The following is a 17,312-nucleotide window of genomic DNA, read 5'->3' as shown; positions in this document are numbered from 1 at the left end:
GCGCCTGTTGTAGCCATGACAATGATATCAACAGAGAGAGGTAGTTGGAATATAAATGGATGAGATGTCTTGTGGGTATAAAAGCAAGAAGATAGAGTGCCACTGTGAAGATGGTAACCTTGGCACAATAGGCACTGGTTGCACTGAGCTTATATTTCTGCACGCACAAAAAGTGTACACCTGGTACACCTCTGTGAAAAAAACTTCACTGCTGCTGGGAGCTTGAGATCGATGTTAGTGTCTGTGCACATGCAACCATCAATGCTCCTGTTGAGAAGCTACTCCAGTGAGTTGACTCCAGTACGAGTCAATCGTCCGAGTCAATAGCTTGGCTTCACAATCATGAGTGCCAGGATCTACTGTATGTCATCTCCAGTTGTTGCCCATCCTCATTGTAACTTATCATTGTTGCTGAAGCCAACACAAGAAAAAGCCGGTTGCGTGTAACATTGCAATTATGTAGCAGCTGAACACAAAAAGAAACCTACAAGACTGCCATAAACTTTCTAGCATAACGACGCGCTCGATCGAACATGAATGAGAAGGTGTGAAGGTGTGCTACACCTGTGGTAGAGAGAAACCGAAAACCATCTACCGTATTTATTCGCATAATGATCGCACTCGCGTAATGATCGCACCCCGAACATGCCACAGCGATATGTCGTTTGCCAAGTCTAGCTGATGATGATCGTGCTTACTATCTGTCTAATGCTGCGCAAACGACTCTTCAAAACTTACCGAGCAGACTGCACGCACCAAACAGATTCTTAAGCAGATACCCCATTTCATTCCCTTCATCACTTTCTGCACTTCAAGAATAAAAAAAAAAAAGATCAACAACCAGACTTGCCCTGGCTTTATTATTTGTTCGCTTTAAAATGGTTGCTAATTTAACAATCTTATTCATTACTGATACAAAAGAAGCTGTTTCAATGCACGTAATGTACTCACGAGAAAAAAGAAATTGCGTTTGGCTTGCTCCGTCAGTCGCCATTTTTCTTGCGATGTTCCGCACTGTTACAGAGGCAGCCACCTGTTGGTTCACGTGCTGTCATACCGCAGCAAACGTATTCCGACACGTTTCCACGAACACCTCGTTTTCGCCATTTTTCAAGGCGGCCATGTGCTTTGTGATTGTTTGTCTGTGTTGGTGCCGTTTCACCATGGGACAGTATGCGAGTTTTACGGCCACGTTTAAGCTTAACGCTGTTGACTACACATTGGAGCACAGCAACCATGCTGCTGGCAGGCATTTCGGCGTTGATGAACTCCGAATAGGGTATTGCAAAAAACAGTGTGAGCAGCCGATGGCTACTGAGAGGGCGGACTGGGCTTCCCGCAGGCCCAAAACGGGCAAGTTCCCTCACGTTGAGGAGGCCGTCCTTGAATACGTTAAGGGCCTGAGCAACGGTGGTTGTGCAGTATCATTGGAAATGATACAGATACAGTTACAGAACACATACAGATACAGTTACAGATACACAACCCGGATATATCGAACCCGCATATTTCGAATTATTGGCTATAGGCTCCGTGCAGTTACCCAGACGGCAATACCGTCGGCTGACTGGTAGCGCCACTGAGCGGCCACGAGATAAACTCTGGTGGGAGATGTGCGCGCGCGAATTTGGGCGCGGCAGCTTTGCGAGCCATGTCGAGCGGCGTGCCCACGTTACTGGCGACCGGTTTCGGCGAGCTTAACGACCTAAGCTGTTTTTTCCGCGGCGGGAACCTTCGTAAAGGACGACTCCTTTTAGAAGCCGATCATGCGTATGACATGAAAGAGCTGCTGCATGATGGAGGTTCGGAAATCACGGCAAAGTGCATACCACAAACCAGAATCAACGCACCTGCGAGATCTGTCAAGATTGACGTAAGTTGCCCAAATATTAATTGTATTGTTTAAGAGCTGAAAGTTAAAGTCTTTAGGTTGACAAAAACAGAAGGGTGCTGGCGGTGAGATGCAATTGCCAGGCAGGAGTGGCTGGAAAATGCAAACACGCTGCTGCTGTCGCGCTGTTTGTGCACACCACCACGTGCGACAGCAAAACAAGTCGACAACGACCATGAGGCATTCCTGCTTCCAGGAAATATTACCCGAAGCACTCACTAGTCGAAGGCACCTTGAAAGAGCCTGGTAGGTTTTCATCACAACACTCATCTGACTGAAAACGTTTATCACAAGGTTGGCAGATTGAAGAGCACTTATTAATGACCATGTTTTCACGTTTCAGTACGTGCCAAGAGTTTTCCCGTCACTCACGTCCTTCAATTCTTTGATAGCATAAATTGCCCACTAGTGGATGCCCTACGCGCAGAATCCCAAAGCTTACCCCTCCTGAGCCCACACAAGCCATCTCTCCTGGGTCACCTATTTGACTGGGAACGAATTCACCAAATATTTCACTGCTTTTCTTCTGAGCTGCACGAGGGCAGGCTTATTCTGAAAAGGATCAACTTCATCGAGAGGTTAGTAATTTTTTTTTACCTGCACGACTGACCAATGCTTTTAATTGTAGGGTAGTCCACCATTCAGGCAGAGCTAAATGTTATATGAATTGCATAACCATGCAGAATTTCCTATCAGTTCTTCTTGGCATTCCCCGTGTAGGTTGCCTGACCCACTTCTGCAAGCTTACAGAAAATACGTGGCAATTGAACCAGGGGATGTAGCCACTTTGTGTACACAGACATTGGCAAACAAAGCTCTCTGGGGAAACGAAAGGTTTCCCAGAATTACTGCCACAAAGATGTGACACATCGTTTATTTGTAATGGACAGGAAAGCATTTTTCTCAGTACATTGAGTGAATATTTATTATCAGTGATAAAACTTTTTTGTAGGCCCACAGGATCCTGACTTGCCCTGAGGAGGGCCTTTATGACCGTGCAAAGCGCATGGTAATGGAGGTGCCCTTCAGTGGTCCCTCTGTCCAGTATGGAGTGGCAATGGAGCCAAAAGCTAGTGTAGCATTTCAGAAAGAGTATGAGGTGACAGTCGCAGAATTCGGATTAGTTGTGTGCCCCGAGGAGCCTTGGCTGGCATGTTCACCTGACGGCATATTTAGGTAAGGAGTTCCGCAAACTTATTTGTTCAGACCACACCAGCGTGTTTTTTTTTTTCAGAGACAAAGATGGAGAAACCATCCTGCTTAAAATAAAGTGCCCGTACAGCCGTAGAAACACCACACTGAAGAATAAGCCCTTGCTAAATTACTTGTGTGGCGATGAAGTCATCCCCCTACGACGTAGTCATCAGTACTTCACTCAAGTTCAGATGTGCATGCATGTGCTGGGACTCGCTGTGTGCCACATTTATGTGTACTCGAGCACAGACATGCTAATGATACCTGTCAAGAAAGACAGTGACTTGACAGTCAAGAAAGACAGTGCTGAGGCGCTTTTATTTTCAGCACTTTTTGAAGGCATTACATGAATGTGCAGGCCTATGAGGCAAACCCAAAGAATGAAAATGTGGACTGCAAAACAAAACCGCACACACGTGAAAGGGCTGGAAGCATGCCATTCCTGTGTATTCAAGCATAGACACATCAATAACGTGATCAACTTCCTGTCATCTGCACTGCCAAAACTGTGATATTTTGATACAATTAGAGATGTGCTGGCTGTGATGCTTACACCAAAATATACATATATGTGGGTTGTGCAATAAATACACTTCATACAGTCGAACACGGATATATCGAACCCACATATATCAAATTATTGTCTGTATCGAACTCGTAAATTATCCCCTTGAAAATTCTGTGTAAAAGTATAGAAATTCGTACGTTTATATCGAACGATATTTTTACCTGCCATTGGATATATAGAACGCCGCGCGATCTCGGCACTCGCTGCACCCGCGTGCTCCACGCCTCCCCCGAAAGGCTCGGAAAATGTGAGAGCGAGAGGGAGGGAGGCTCAGACGGTACTCCCGCTGCGCACGCTTTCCGACTTGCGGCAACACTCTGCTTGCGGAACTGCTTTTATTTTTCTCTCTCCCAATGTCTCTCATCCTTCCCCCGCGTAACCATAGTGATTGGCTCGGAAAAGGTAGCCAGGAACGAAGGCGGCGGTGGCCTCCTCCTTTTGCCTTTTTTTTCCTTGTTGCTTTTTCACGAGTTTTGCTCAGCCGACCACAGCTCGTGCCTTTCGTACGTCGCTGTCGCCCTCGGAGGTGGCCATCGCGAGCGCTTTGTTGGCGGTGGCTGCGCACGTGAATTCTTGTGTTTTGTGCGCGTTCTTGTGTTTCGTGTTCATTATTGTTTTGCGTGCGTCTCACGGCACGTGTGACTGGATCGTGGTGAGCTGACGCAGAAGCAATGGCCGCAGCAACCACAAGCAGCGACAAGAAGCGCAAGAACCTGGACTTTGCGACAAAGCTGAAAGCCATTCAGCGTGTTGAGGCGGGCGAGAAAAGTGCGACGGTGGCAGACGACTTCGGGATTCCTCGGAGCACTCTAAGCACCTTGTTAACAAACAAGGCGGACATAAAGTCGAAAGCGGCGGAGTTACGAACATCGGGAGCTTGTCGTGTGCGCGCTCCTGCCCACGAGAATGTTGAAAAGGCCCTCTATGCGTGGTTTTTAGAGGTGCGGGCTAAGAACATTCCGGTAGATGGCCCAATGCTAATGGCTAAAGCCAAATGGTTTGCCGCTGCACTCGGTGATGACAACTTCGCCGACAACGCAGGGTGGCTGCAGAGGTTTAAGAACCGCCATAAGATAGTTGGCAAAACCATTCCTGGGGAAAGCGGAGCCGTCATCAGCCAGGATATCCAGCAGTGGATTTCGAAGGAATGGCTGGAAATTTGCGCGAAGTTTTCATCTGCGGAAATCTTCAACGCCGATGAGACCGGGTTGTTTTGGCAGATGCTGCCCAGCAAGACGCTCGACGTCCGGGGCAGCACGTGTCACGGGGGCAAGATGAGCAAAGTCCGCGTGAGCGTTCTGCTCGCTGCTAACATGGATGGCTCTCAAAAGCTCCAGCCCTTTGTGATTGGCAAAGCAAGGGCACCGCGCTGCTTCAAAAACTGTAAGCAGCTCCCCGTTCGCTACGGCTTCAATAAAAAGGTGTGGATGACGCGTCAGCTGTTCACAGAATGGCTGCAAGCATGGGACGCCGAACTGGGCAAATCGGGGCGTCACGCTTGCCTCCTCGTCAATAACTGCTCGGCCCATCACAACCACCTGCAAGCTCGAAAACATCCCGCTCAAGTTTCTGCCGGCGAACACGACAGCAAAGTTGCAGCCGCTCGACCAGGGCATCATGAAGTCGTTCAAAGTCGGCTACAGGAGGCGACTCATTGATAGGCTTTTGGTGAACCTCCGCATGGGCACCGAGCTTAAGGTTGACCTGCTGGGGGCCATTCAAATGATGACGGGCGCCTGGAGAGACGTGAAGCAGGATACTGTGGCCAACTGCTTCCGAAAGGCAGGCCTCGTGACAGCCAAACTTCCTGAAACCTGCGAAGACGGCGACGGCGACAACTAGTGCATGGACGACGCGTTTCGCGAGTTGTCGTCCCTTTTCCCGGCTGCCGTTCCAGCCGAAGTGTCTGCTGACGATTATGTGAACGTTGACAGCAATGTTCAGGCTGTTGCGAGCCTCGCCGATGAGGATATTGTAGCTGCAGTCGGAGGGACCCTGGCTGACAGCTCGAGTGGCGACGAAGATCGTCCGGACGAGGGCGCGGCTACACGCTCGTACTCCACCGCTGAAGTGGCGGCAGCGTTCAGCTTGATTCGCCGTTGTTGCGGTGACATGGAAGGAACCGGGCTTTCGCACCTGAACAGCCTCAATAAGATCGAGGTTGGCGTCTTTAATTTCATTTGCAAGGCGAAGAAGCAGACCAACATAAGCGATTTTTTTTTCACGCAAATAAAGCATTACGTTGCGTTGTGTGTGCGGAAATAGTTGTTATTCTTGAATGCGCCGATCGGTAGGTCATCGTCCGCCACAGGTAAAGTCTCTGGGCCTGTATTTTTTATATCGAATTTTTGATATATCGAATTAATTCGCGATCCCCTTCGAGTTCGATATATCTGTGTTCGACTGTATAACATCCTTTGCAGGGCAAGTCCCCCTCTTCATTCACTGTTTTGCAAAGATAGGACTTTTCAAATTGGTTATTATAGCTATCATATGCAGGATTGCATCTGCATAAGATGTGAGTTCACACGGAATCTTATGTGTGATATCAAATATTTTCAGTTGTTGAATGACCCTCTAAACATGTATTCACACTGACGCAGTTTCATATGTTGCATTTACTTCCAATTCATATGTTGCATTTACTTCCGAACGCGGCATGTTGCTGTTGCAACCACGACCGACGCACTCAGACCGCTCAAACACACACACGCTCAGAGAGCTTCGCGTGCGCGTCTCCCACCAGCTCATTGCACTCCGCCGCGAGGGGCGCCCTCGTCTGCGCCGCAGTTACTCCTGCACGGAGCCTATATCGAACACACAGATTACCCCTTGAATATACTATGTAAAAGTATAGGACAATTGCGTAGTATATCGAATTCCATTTTCGCCAGACATTTGATATATCGAACGCCGCGCCGCACCACTGGAAAGTGCGCTTTCTCGAAGACATTCGTGTCTGGTCCTCAGCAAAGCGGCGATTGCGCCCACAGCGCCTTCGACGGCATATTTCGCCAATCTTTATTGCCGCTCTCTTCTTTCTTTTCCCTTTGTAGTTCCTTCACAGCCCCGTTGACTGCCGCTCGGCTAGGCTGGACTTTGCTCGGACCACTCCATCTGCACCTCGCGCATTTTTCTTGTGTGTGCCTGTGTTTCAACATGCTGTGTGTAGCGTGTATCACTGCGGTCATCTGGTGAGCTATGGCATCCGCGGACATAAAAAAGAGGAAGAATCTTGACTTTGCAAGAAAGCTTGAGGTATTTCCGGTGTGTCGAGAATGAAGAAAAGAAGTCATCTGCGGCAGGCACATTCGGCATTCTGCGGAGTACTTTAAGTACATTGTTAAAAAACAAGCAGGACATCAAGCTTAAAGCAGGTGAGGAAAGTCGCTCGGGAGCGTGTCGTGTACGCCCTGCTGCTCTTGACAAAGTGGAGAAGGCACTCTATATGTGGTTTCTTGAAATTAGAGCGAAAAATATTCCCGTGGATGGCACGATGTTAATCGAAAAGTTCAAATGGTTTGCTACAGCTCTTAGCGAAGGGAACTGTTGCGGTGGCACTGGGTGGCTGCAACGGTTTAAAAACCGCCATGGCATTGTAGGAAAGGCTATTTCAGGTGAAAGTGGGGCTGTCAGCAGCCAGGAGATGCAGCAGTGGCTTTCTGAAGAGTGGCTGAAGATCACTGCGAAGTTTTCACCTGCAGAAATCTTCAATGCAGACGAAACTGGTCTCATTTGGCAAATTTTGCCGAATAAGACACTCGCTCTTCGTGGAACCTCATGTCATGGCAGTAAAATGAGCAAAGTGCGTGCGTCAATGCTGCTTGCAGCCAACATGGACGGCTCGTGCAAGCTACGGCCATTCGTGTTTGGGAAGAGCAAGTCACCAGGCTGCTCCAAGAACTGCAAACAACTTCCCGTCTGCTGCGGCTGTAATAGGAAGGCCTGGATGACACGTCAACTTTTTGTTGAATGGCTGCAGACTTGGAACGCTGTGTTCGGCAAGTCGGGCCGCCAAGTTTGCCTGCTGGTAGACAACTGTTCGGCCCATCAAACGACTTGCAAGCTGCAGCACATTGAACTGAAGTTTCTCCCACCGAAAACCACAGCGAGACTGCAGCCCTTGACCAAGGTATCATAAAGACATTCAAGGTAGGCTATAGGAGGCGACTTATTCAACGGCTCCTCGTAAACCTCCGCATGGGAATTGATCCCAAGATTGACCTGCTCGGCGCGATCCAGATGATTACCGGCGCTTGGGGTGACGTGAAGCAGGCCACAGTAGCCAACTGTTTTGACAAGGCAGGCCTTGAAGTGGCCGGAGATGAATGTCTGGAAGCTTTAGATGATGACGAGTGCTTGGAGGACGCGTTTCACGACTTCTCCAATTTTCCCGGCGCCGTTCTGTCCGAAGTGACTGTTGAGGACTTCTCTAACGATGACAGCGAAGTTCAAGCGGTAGTCAACCTCGCTGATGAAGACATTGTGGCCGGAATAGCTGCCGTTCAAGACGGCGATTCCAGCGACGACGAGGGCAACTGTGTTTTTGAAGAAATGCGACTGTGCACAGCCGCTGAACTGGTGTCAGCGTTCAGCCTGATTCGGCACTGTTGTGGCGAAATGGAAGGCACTGGGCTCTCGCACCTGGACAGTCTCGAGAAGATTCAGACTAGTATTTTCAACCTCATTTCCCAGAGAAAAAAGCAGCCCAAAATTAGCTTTTTTTTTTCCGTGAAATAAAGCACTTTCATATTGCGTGCACATGCTACGTGATTCGTGGCTGTTCCAATCGGTAAGCCACAATTTGTTATGATCGCGAGTGCTGTTTTAGCCTATATCTGTATATCGAATTTTCACTATATAGAACTATTTTCCGATCCCCTTCGAATTCGATATATCCGGGTTCGACTGTACAGGCGCGTGCAATTGCCAGGGAGCTGGGAATCGTCGCAAAGGACTTCCGCACTAGCTCCGGCTGGACGACTTGCTTCATGCGACGAAATGGACTGTCACTGAGGCAGCGACCATCACCATGCCAGCCGCTCACTTCCACGTGTGAAGAAAAGGTGGTAGACTTTCATCACTTAGTCACAAGGATCTGTGAGAAGGATGGCTTCCTCTTGTCGCAAATAGGGAATGCCGACCCAACTCCGTTGACCTTCGACATGCCCCAGAACACAACAGTCAACGAGATGGGTGCTTGGAGTGTCCTCGTGAAGACATCTGGTGCTGAGAAGCTGTGATGCACTGTAATGCTTGCAGTGACAGCAGACAGGCAGAGGCTTCCGCCATACGTCATACTGAAACTGAAGAATATTCCGAAGGAAAACTTTCCCCGTGGCATCCACACCCGTGCTCAAGTAAAAGGGTGGATGACAGCGGAACTCATGGTCAAGTGGATTAAGACTGTTTGGGGACGAAGACCAGGAGCACTTATACTTCCTTGGTTTCTTGTGTTGGACAGTTTCCGAGGCCATCTTGTGGATAGCGCTCGAGCTGAGCTTAAGGAGCTACGCACAGACATTGCAGTCATCCCTGGGGGTCTGACATCACTGCTACAGCCGCTTGATGTGCCACTGAACAAACTGTTCAAGAACAATGTTCGAAGACTGTATGCAGAGTGGATGGCGGCAGGCGAAGATGATTTGATGCTGAGCGGCAAAATCAGAAGACCGCCCATAGAGGTGCTTCGCTAGTGGATGGTTAAAGCGTTTAGTAGTATCTCCGACGAGGTAGTGGCGAAGAGTTTTAAGAAGACTGGCATAAGCAACACGCTGGACGAGACAGAAGACGACTTTCTCTGGGACTGCGAAGATGCCCCCAGCGACGACACTGCCGGTTCTGACAATGAAGCTTACAGAGATGACTGCGAAGATTCAGACTCCGAATAATGTGAGGTACCCTTTATTCAATTAGAAAAATAAAAGCAACGTGCAATTCATGTAGTGCCTACCATACCACAATATACCACAATGTCAATGGCGAAAAAGATTGCCTTGTGCAGCAAGTCCTGGGCAGCCGGTCTCAAAGCAGAGTTGCTCGAGAATTTAATCTTTCAAAGCAGACGGTCTCAGATTACATAAGAAACAAGACGAAGATTCTCGGCGAAGCAACGAACTCTTCCTCCAGTTTGGAAAGGAAAAACTTAAGAGACGGCAGCCACCCGAAGCTCGAAGGAGCCCTCCACATGTGGTTGTGTGCTACGGTTGCCAAGCGGATTCCTGTGTCTGGAGACCTGAAGCAGAAGGCAGAGACGCTCGCTCTCCGGATGAACATCGAGGCCTTTATGTTCAGTCACGGATGGCTCTGTAACTTTAAGAAAAGGTACGACCTCGCTTTCAAGAGGATGTGTGGTGAGTGGTGCTGTCGACCGGACGCTTGTTGCAAATTATCGCTCTGAGACTCTGGAGTTGCTGTTGTCCCAGTTTTCACCAGACGACGTTTTTAACTGCGATGAAACAGATCTATTTTATAAGATGCTGCCTGATAAGACCCTTTCTGTGTCTGGAAATCCCTGCCACGGCGGGAAGCATAGTAAAGAGCGCGTCACCATAATCGTAGGCAGCAACATGTCGGGGACAGAGAAGCTTCCGCTTCTTGCGATCGGTAAATCAAAAAGCCCAAGGTGTGTTTTAAGGGAGCGAAGTCGCTGCCCATGTGGTATGAGGCCAACACAAAAGCATGGATCATACAGCAGCTCTTCAACGACTACATCCGCAAAGTCTACAGGAAGTTCCAATTTGCAAAACCGGAAGGTACTGCTTTTCGTGGATAACTGTGGTGCACACGGTCACATCCATGATCTCCAGTCCGTCCACTTGGTGTTCCTGCCGCCCAACACCACGAGGGTCTTCCAGCCCATGGACCAGGGCATTATAAAAAATTTGAAGGTCCTCTACACAGCTCGCCTCTTGAACCCCATGGTCATCTGCATCGACGCCGGCAAGCAGTACGCTGTTAGCCTTCTGTTGGCAATAAACATGCTTGCGGATGCCTGGAGGGCGGTGGCCTCTGCCACTCTACAGAACGGCTTTTGGCATGCTGGATTTCTTATAACCGATGAAGTGAGTGCCATGGAGGCCCCAGATCTGTCGCCTTCCAATGTGCTCCCTACTGAAGCCGAAAATGTTCGAGACCTGCGCAGTGGTGGCATTGCGATTCCGGACAGTCTCATTTGACAGTTTTACAGATGCTGACAGTGCTGTACTGACGTACGCAAAACTTGACGACGAGATCATTTGTCAGGTTTTTGCTGCCCCGCCAGATGATGGTTTTTGCTGCCTCGCCAGATGACGTTGGAGGATGACGCACCATACCGTATTTACACGATTGTAAGTCGACCCCTTTTTTTAAATTTGAAAGTCTGAAGTTGGGGGGACGACTTACAATCGAAACCGAAACATGGCCCCGCCAAAAAAAAGCTATACCAACGGGAGCTACAACGTAGTTAAAATTTTGTTTGCTCTATGGCCCTACCCGTATGTTTTCGCTATCCCGCATGTTTGTTCGCTTTTCGGAAGGGTTTTTCAACATTTTTGAGAGTTTTACAGTGCATGCAACACTCATGGGGGGGGGTGTCGATAGTTGATGGAAGCGCCGCTGTTCCCATTTGCTGCGGCACCCTCAGAACCAACGTTGCTCAGAACGGCGGCGCTTGCGGGGAGTATCGGTAGTTCATGGAAGAGCAGACACCGCTCACTGGTTTCTCTTTCTCTGTTTGAAGGCATTGGCATTGGCATGGTATTGGTTTGACGCGTTCTACTTGACTGCCGGCTACGTGCTACTTCTATGCTTCCCCAGTCGTCATGAGTGCTCCAGGCCCACTAATCGTTCGGCACTCGTTCACAGCAGCGTTCAAGAGGGCTGCCGTCCTTTACGCCGAAGAAACAAATCACTGCACAGCAGGCCACAATTTCGATGTTTCTAAACCGGTGGTGTGAGAGTGGCGACTGCAGCGAAGTGAAATTTTCACCTGTGATGACAAGTGAGAAATTTCCCACGTGCCAAAGTCTGGACGCTTTCCGGAGCTGTAGGCTAAGCTTGCGGCGTACGTCGCTGAAATGCGTGATCGCTCCCTGCCAGTGAAGTGCGACGTGGTCATGAAACAAGCCCGGACCTTCGCCTTAATTTTAAGGTTCTGCTCCGCCGTGAGTACTACGAGTGGCTGACGGCAGAAGAGTGCGAAATTACGCCAACCGGACCTGTCAAAAGAACCTCCCTGACGGCTGCGTGTGGTTGAGTGCATTTGGCGTGGGCTGCTGTTCTGCAAGATGTCCTGGTGCGGTCATTTGCCAAATTTGAAGTTTCGCTGGATCACGACGCGCTCTGGGACCGCAGCAACGATGATGATGGCAGCACTAGTGAAGACGAGTAGTACAGTGACCATGTCAGCTACTAATAAATTTTCGTTATCGAATGCGCCCTCGGGTATGCTCTCTTACTATTTTTTTTTTCCGGTCACGCGATATGGGGGGGGTCGACTTACATTCGAGTCGACTTACAATCGTGTAAATACAGTATGTGCTGCTGCCGTCGCACGCGGAGTTTGTACAAGCAGTGACTGTGCTTTCAGCCGCCTACAGTGACCGCATGACCCTCTACGAGATCCAGGCTGATCTGATTCCGCGTAAACGGAACAGCGTGCAACGGCGCATTCACGATTTTTTCACACCTGCTGCCGCGCCCGAATAAGGGCGTGGAAATAAAGGATTTTTTTTTCTGAATCTTTTTTCAGACACCTGTTTATTCGGACATTTCCGCGGTCCCCGTGAGGTCTGAATAAACGGTCGGCGACTGTATAGCGAAAAACTGCATGAGCGAAATGAAGGTGCTAGGTGACACCATTATCCTATCCACCAAAACCTGCGCTGCACGCAAAGAGCACGAACAAACTATGGGAAACATACTTTTATTTAACAAACAACTTCATAATAAACAAACTAAAACAAAAGCTCCCTTTCAATTGTCCTGAAAAAGCCTACAAGCTACAAGTTAAAAAAATATCATTACGAAGGAAAATATACGTTTTGACGGTTAGCACACAAGAGAACATTATAACGGTACACCTGCACACAGTGATGGGTGATACACCCGCACACAGGTGTAGCAGCGGTGCATCTTTTTTATGATGTATCTAAATTGTTTTCATTTTTTTCCTTCTTACTATGAATATTATTGGATCTTGTTATTGTAGTTAGGCAACGTGAATTGTGCTACATGTACTGTATTAGCCATAGCAATTTTTAATTGTATTCCCTTGATTCATATTGTTTCACTCTAGTTACTTTGTCCAGAGTAATGGTACTTAAGTGCCTAAGATACATGTTTTTGCAAAGTTACAGCCAAAGTAGTATCGCAACTGTACTCGTTTAATTTTTGTTCTTTTTTTTTTACGATGGACTGGTTTCCTCCTGAGAGCTCTTTTCTTTTCAGTTTGTATTGATTTATATATTTTTTGTATATACAGTCGAACCTCGATATAACGAACCTCAATTTAATGAAATTCTCGAAATAACATACTTTTTATTTTTCCCAATCTCTGCCCCATTGAAAACCACATATTTTTTTTCGCGATTTAACGAGGTCACTTCATACTGTACTTCCGATTTAACGAAGTCCTCGCGCATCCCACACACATACCAGGAGATACCAGGAGCCTCTTTGACAGGAAGACGAAAACTTTAGCTGGGCATACAGTGATTTGCATGTGCCCTTTGATGCTCAAATTTTCCCGGCGCGCTTCAATACGTGGAGCAGCACATGCCGCTGTGCCATCTATTGTGTACGTATGAAACCCGCAGCGGACGTGCTCCTGTAGTGCTAGCCGGAGTGCTTCAGAAGTTCCGGAACGCGTCACGCTATGACGTCACCGGCCTGTTGGAATGGGAAAGCGCCAACTGGAGTTAAGTTTATGAACAGCGGTCATTGGGCACGTTTTCTCAGTTGGTTATTTGATCTCATTGGGCCTACGTGGTCGTCCTATTCACGATGAGTTGTGCACCTCGCAAGAGAAAAGTTTTGAGCCTTGATGTGAAGGCCAAAATTATCACCGAAGTGATGAGCGGCGAAAAGAAGGTGGCTGTTGCTGAAAGGTATGAAATTTCATTAAGCTCGCTTTCAACAATTTTGAAACTGACGGACAGTATCATGAGCGCCGTCAGTGCTAGTGGTTCAGGCCAACAAAGAAAGACGGTAAAGGAAGCAGTTTACGTCGACGTAGAAAAAGCTCTTTTCTCATGGTTCCTCGATATGCGCGCAAAAAACATGCCGTTGAGCAGGGCCATTCTTCAACAAAAGCCTCTTAACTTTGCTTGTATTCTTGGGCACAACGACTTCAAAGCCAGCAGCGGGTGGCTGCAACGATTCAAGGAACGGCATAGTTTGGGAAGGTGGCCAGCAGAGAATCAGCCGAGGCGAACACAATTGGAGCAGCGGACTGGTTGCATGATCGTGTTCTCGACATTCTATCACCTTACAATGTCTTTGACATATACCGTATTTACTCGCATAATGATCGCACTTTTTTTGTCAGAAAAATTGAAGCAAATTCAGGGGTGCGATCATTACGCGGGTTAAATTTCCCGGGAAAAAAAAATTTTTTTTCGTCCGCGTTTGCTGCGGGATGCGAGATTGCGGGTGCGGGACACCAAAACAAAAATGGCGGCTAGCGGAGCGAGCCGAACGCGCCGAACGCGATTTTTTTTTTGTTCTCGTGAGTACATTACGTGCATTGAAACAGTTTCTTCCGTATTAGTGATGAATGATATCGTTAATATCGGCAAGTTTGCGGCAATAACGTAGCCATGTCCACTTTGAGGGAACAGAAATAGGTGGGCGCGCTTAGCTGCCAGTGACAGAAACACATGACGGGCATGCTGCGGAAACTGCGGCATCTGTCTTCACTACTTTCCGCTAAGGGTGGGCGAGTATCTCAGCTGTGTTACAAGCGTCGGCGTATGAATAGGGTACACTTTTAACGTATCAGAGTAAACGTGGCTACTATCATTGCCGCGCGCGATTTGTTGCGTGCTCACGAGTGCAAAAGCAGATGAAAAGAATCGAAATGCGCCTTTATTGTTTTTGTTGACATCAGCCATTGTAAAGCCAACCCATAATAAAGGCAAGTTTGGTTGTACCTCATTATGTCATGGAAGTGCGGAAAGTGATGAAAGTAATGAAATGAGGCATCTACTTAAGAATGTTTAGTGCGTGCAGGCCGCTTGGCTTGTCTTGAAGAGTCGTTCGCGTAGCATTCGACAGGTGGTAAGCGCAATCATTATTCGCTAGACTTAGCACACGACATATCGCTGCGGCAAGTTCGGGGTGCGATCATTACGCGGGAAATAAAAAAAATCGAATTTTGACGACAAATTTTAGGGGTGCGATCATTACGCGAGTGCGATCATTATGCGAGTAAATACGGTATAATGCCGACGAGACCGCATTTTTCTACCGGCTGTTGCCAAGGAAGACGTTGGCTTTGAGAAATGAAAAGTACCATGGTGGAAAACACGGTAAACAGCGTCTCACTGTTCTGTTGCGCGTGAACATGGACGGCAGGGATAAGCGTGTGCCATTCGTAATTGGCACAAGTGAGAAGCCGCGTTGCTTCAACGAAAAAAGGAGCATGCCAGTCAAGCACGCCGCAAACACAAAGGCGTGGATGACAAGGGATTTGTTCAGCAACTGGCTGAAGGATCTGGATGCTGAAATGTGCAAAAAGGGTGGAAACATTAGCCTCCTTCTGGAGAATTGCTCAGCGCATCATTTTCAAGATTGTGCGCTTTCCAACATTGAGCTTGAATATTTCCCTGCCAACTGCACCTCCCTGATACAGTGAAAGCTCGTTAATTCGACTTCCGTTAATTCGGAAAATCCGATAATTCGACCTTCGCACCTGGTCCCTACAATTATACATAGGAGTCTATGGGACGAAACTCTTGTTAATTCGGACGGATTCCAGCCCACTCGGATAATTCGGACGATTTCGGGCAGCCACCGAGGCTCAAAAACGAAAATACGGCAAACGCGGCACAAAAGTGATACCCAAACCAACGCCTCGTTGCCCAAACGCAGCATCGCCTTTTACATCGAGTGGCTGAAACTTGGCCAATCTAATCCTATTGGCTCGACTTGTGGCTAGATGGGTGCTTTTCCTTGTTTTTGCATGTGTCGGCGTTATCGACGAGGCCATTTTGTCACTTTGTTGCTGTTGGTGCGCTACATCCTTACACGCTGTTTTGCCGAGGACCACTGGATTTAGCGCAGCTCAGTTATTGAACTTCATTGGTGTTTTTCTGCTGTGCGCCCGTGTAACTGCATTCTCTGCCGATGGCAACGCCGGCGATGCGGCCGAAATACGAGGCGAAGGACTTGGCTACCAAGGTGGAAATATTGTGGGCGCTGAAGGACGGACTCTCTTGACAAGAAGCCATGAAGAAGTACGACGTGAAAAGAAGTACCTTGAGCACGTATGTGAAAATGAAGAACAGATTCTTCAGGCGTTCGAAAGCGAGAAGTTTTGAGTGTTGCGAACAGCAGCTCATCCAGAGTTGGAAGAGGCTTTGCTTCGGTGGGTGGTAGACTCGCGTAATGCGAATCTGCCATTGAGTGGACCCCTCATCACGGCGCAAGCCGAGAGTTTTGCACTGATGATGCATATCGATGCATTCAAGGCATCGGAAGGGTGGTGTGCGCGCTTCAGAGAGCGACATGGCCTCGTTTTTAAGACTGTGTGCGGCGAAAGAGGCGCTGTCAACGAAGACGTTACCAACAACTGGAAGAACACTCAGCTGCTCGAGCACATCGCCGCCTACGATCCAAATGACATAATTAATGCTGATGAAACAGCACTTTTCTTTAAGGCTTTGCCAGACAAAACTGTGACCATGAAAGGAGATCCGTGCATCGGTGGCAAAAGATCCAAGGAACGCGTCACCATTCTTTTAGCCGCCAACATGACAGGAACAGAGCACTTGCCGCTTGTCGTCATTGGAAAGGCACAAAAGCCATGGTGCTTTAAGAACATGCCTGCTCTTCCGGTGGAATACCGAGTGAATAAAAAGACCTGGATGACGTCGGAAATTTTTCGTGGCTGGATGCAGAAGTTACACCGACAGTTTTCCGCAAAGAACCGCAAAGTGTTAATGGTACTGGACAATGTAGTGTGCATAACAGTGTCACCGGACTGGACAACATAGAAGTTGTTTTCTTGCTGCCGAACACAACATCGGCCCTCCAACCGATGGACCAAGGCATAATTCAGTACATCAAGACAAAATACCGCAGGCGCGTGCTGGAACAGATGCTCCTGTGCCATGAAGTCGGCAAGCAGTACGACGTGAATCTTTTGAGCGCGGTCAACATTCTTGCCTACATTCGGCACAACACGCCCGTGCACTTCGTCACCAACTGTTTTAGACACAGTGGCTTCGTTGTGCGTGAGCCTGGCGATGATGCAGTGGCCGAAGTGTCGCTAGATGACAATGGAGATGACTGCGAGGATTTTGGAGGAGTTCTGCCGGATGCGGTGACACTCGCTGATTACGTCGGCATTGATGACGGCGTTGTTACAGCCGGCTCGCTTACCGAAGAAGAAATTGTCAGGGACGTGCTGCACGGCAAAGATTCTGAGGAGGAAGAGGAGCCGCGAGAGGAGCA

At 48.4% G+C, this 17,312-nt stretch overlaps 2 protein-coding genes across 3 annotated transcripts in view; one reads left to right on the top strand and one right to left on the bottom strand.

The window, feature by feature from the left end:
* Positions 1–17,312, bottom strand: part of LOC135909812 (THAP domain-containing protein 11-like) — a 96,436-nt gene that overhangs the window by 24,370 nt on the left and 54,754 nt on the right. The gene's annotated exons all lie outside the window — the stretch shown is intronic.
* On the top strand, positions 9,118–15,741 carry LOC139054476 (tigger transposable element-derived protein 6-like). The gene is made up of 2 exons (XM_070531487.1): positions 9,118–10,602; positions 15,213–15,741. Exons 1-2 carry the CDS (start codon positions 10,130–10,132, stop codon positions 15,490–15,492), a joined length of 753 nt encoding a protein of 250 aa, XP_070387588.1. The 5' UTR covers positions 9,118–10,129; the 3' UTR covers positions 15,493–15,741.

The sequence above is a fragment of the Dermacentor albipictus genome, chromosome 1 (genome assembly GCF_038994185.2).
Source record: "Dermacentor albipictus isolate Rhodes 1998 colony chromosome 1, USDA_Dalb.pri_finalv2, whole genome shotgun sequence".
Lineage (NCBI taxonomy): Eukaryota > Metazoa > Arthropoda > Arachnida > Ixodida > Ixodidae > Dermacentor > Dermacentor albipictus.
The sequence above is the reverse complement of the archived record's forward strand: the minus strand, read 5'-3'. Positions and strand labels throughout refer to the sequence as shown.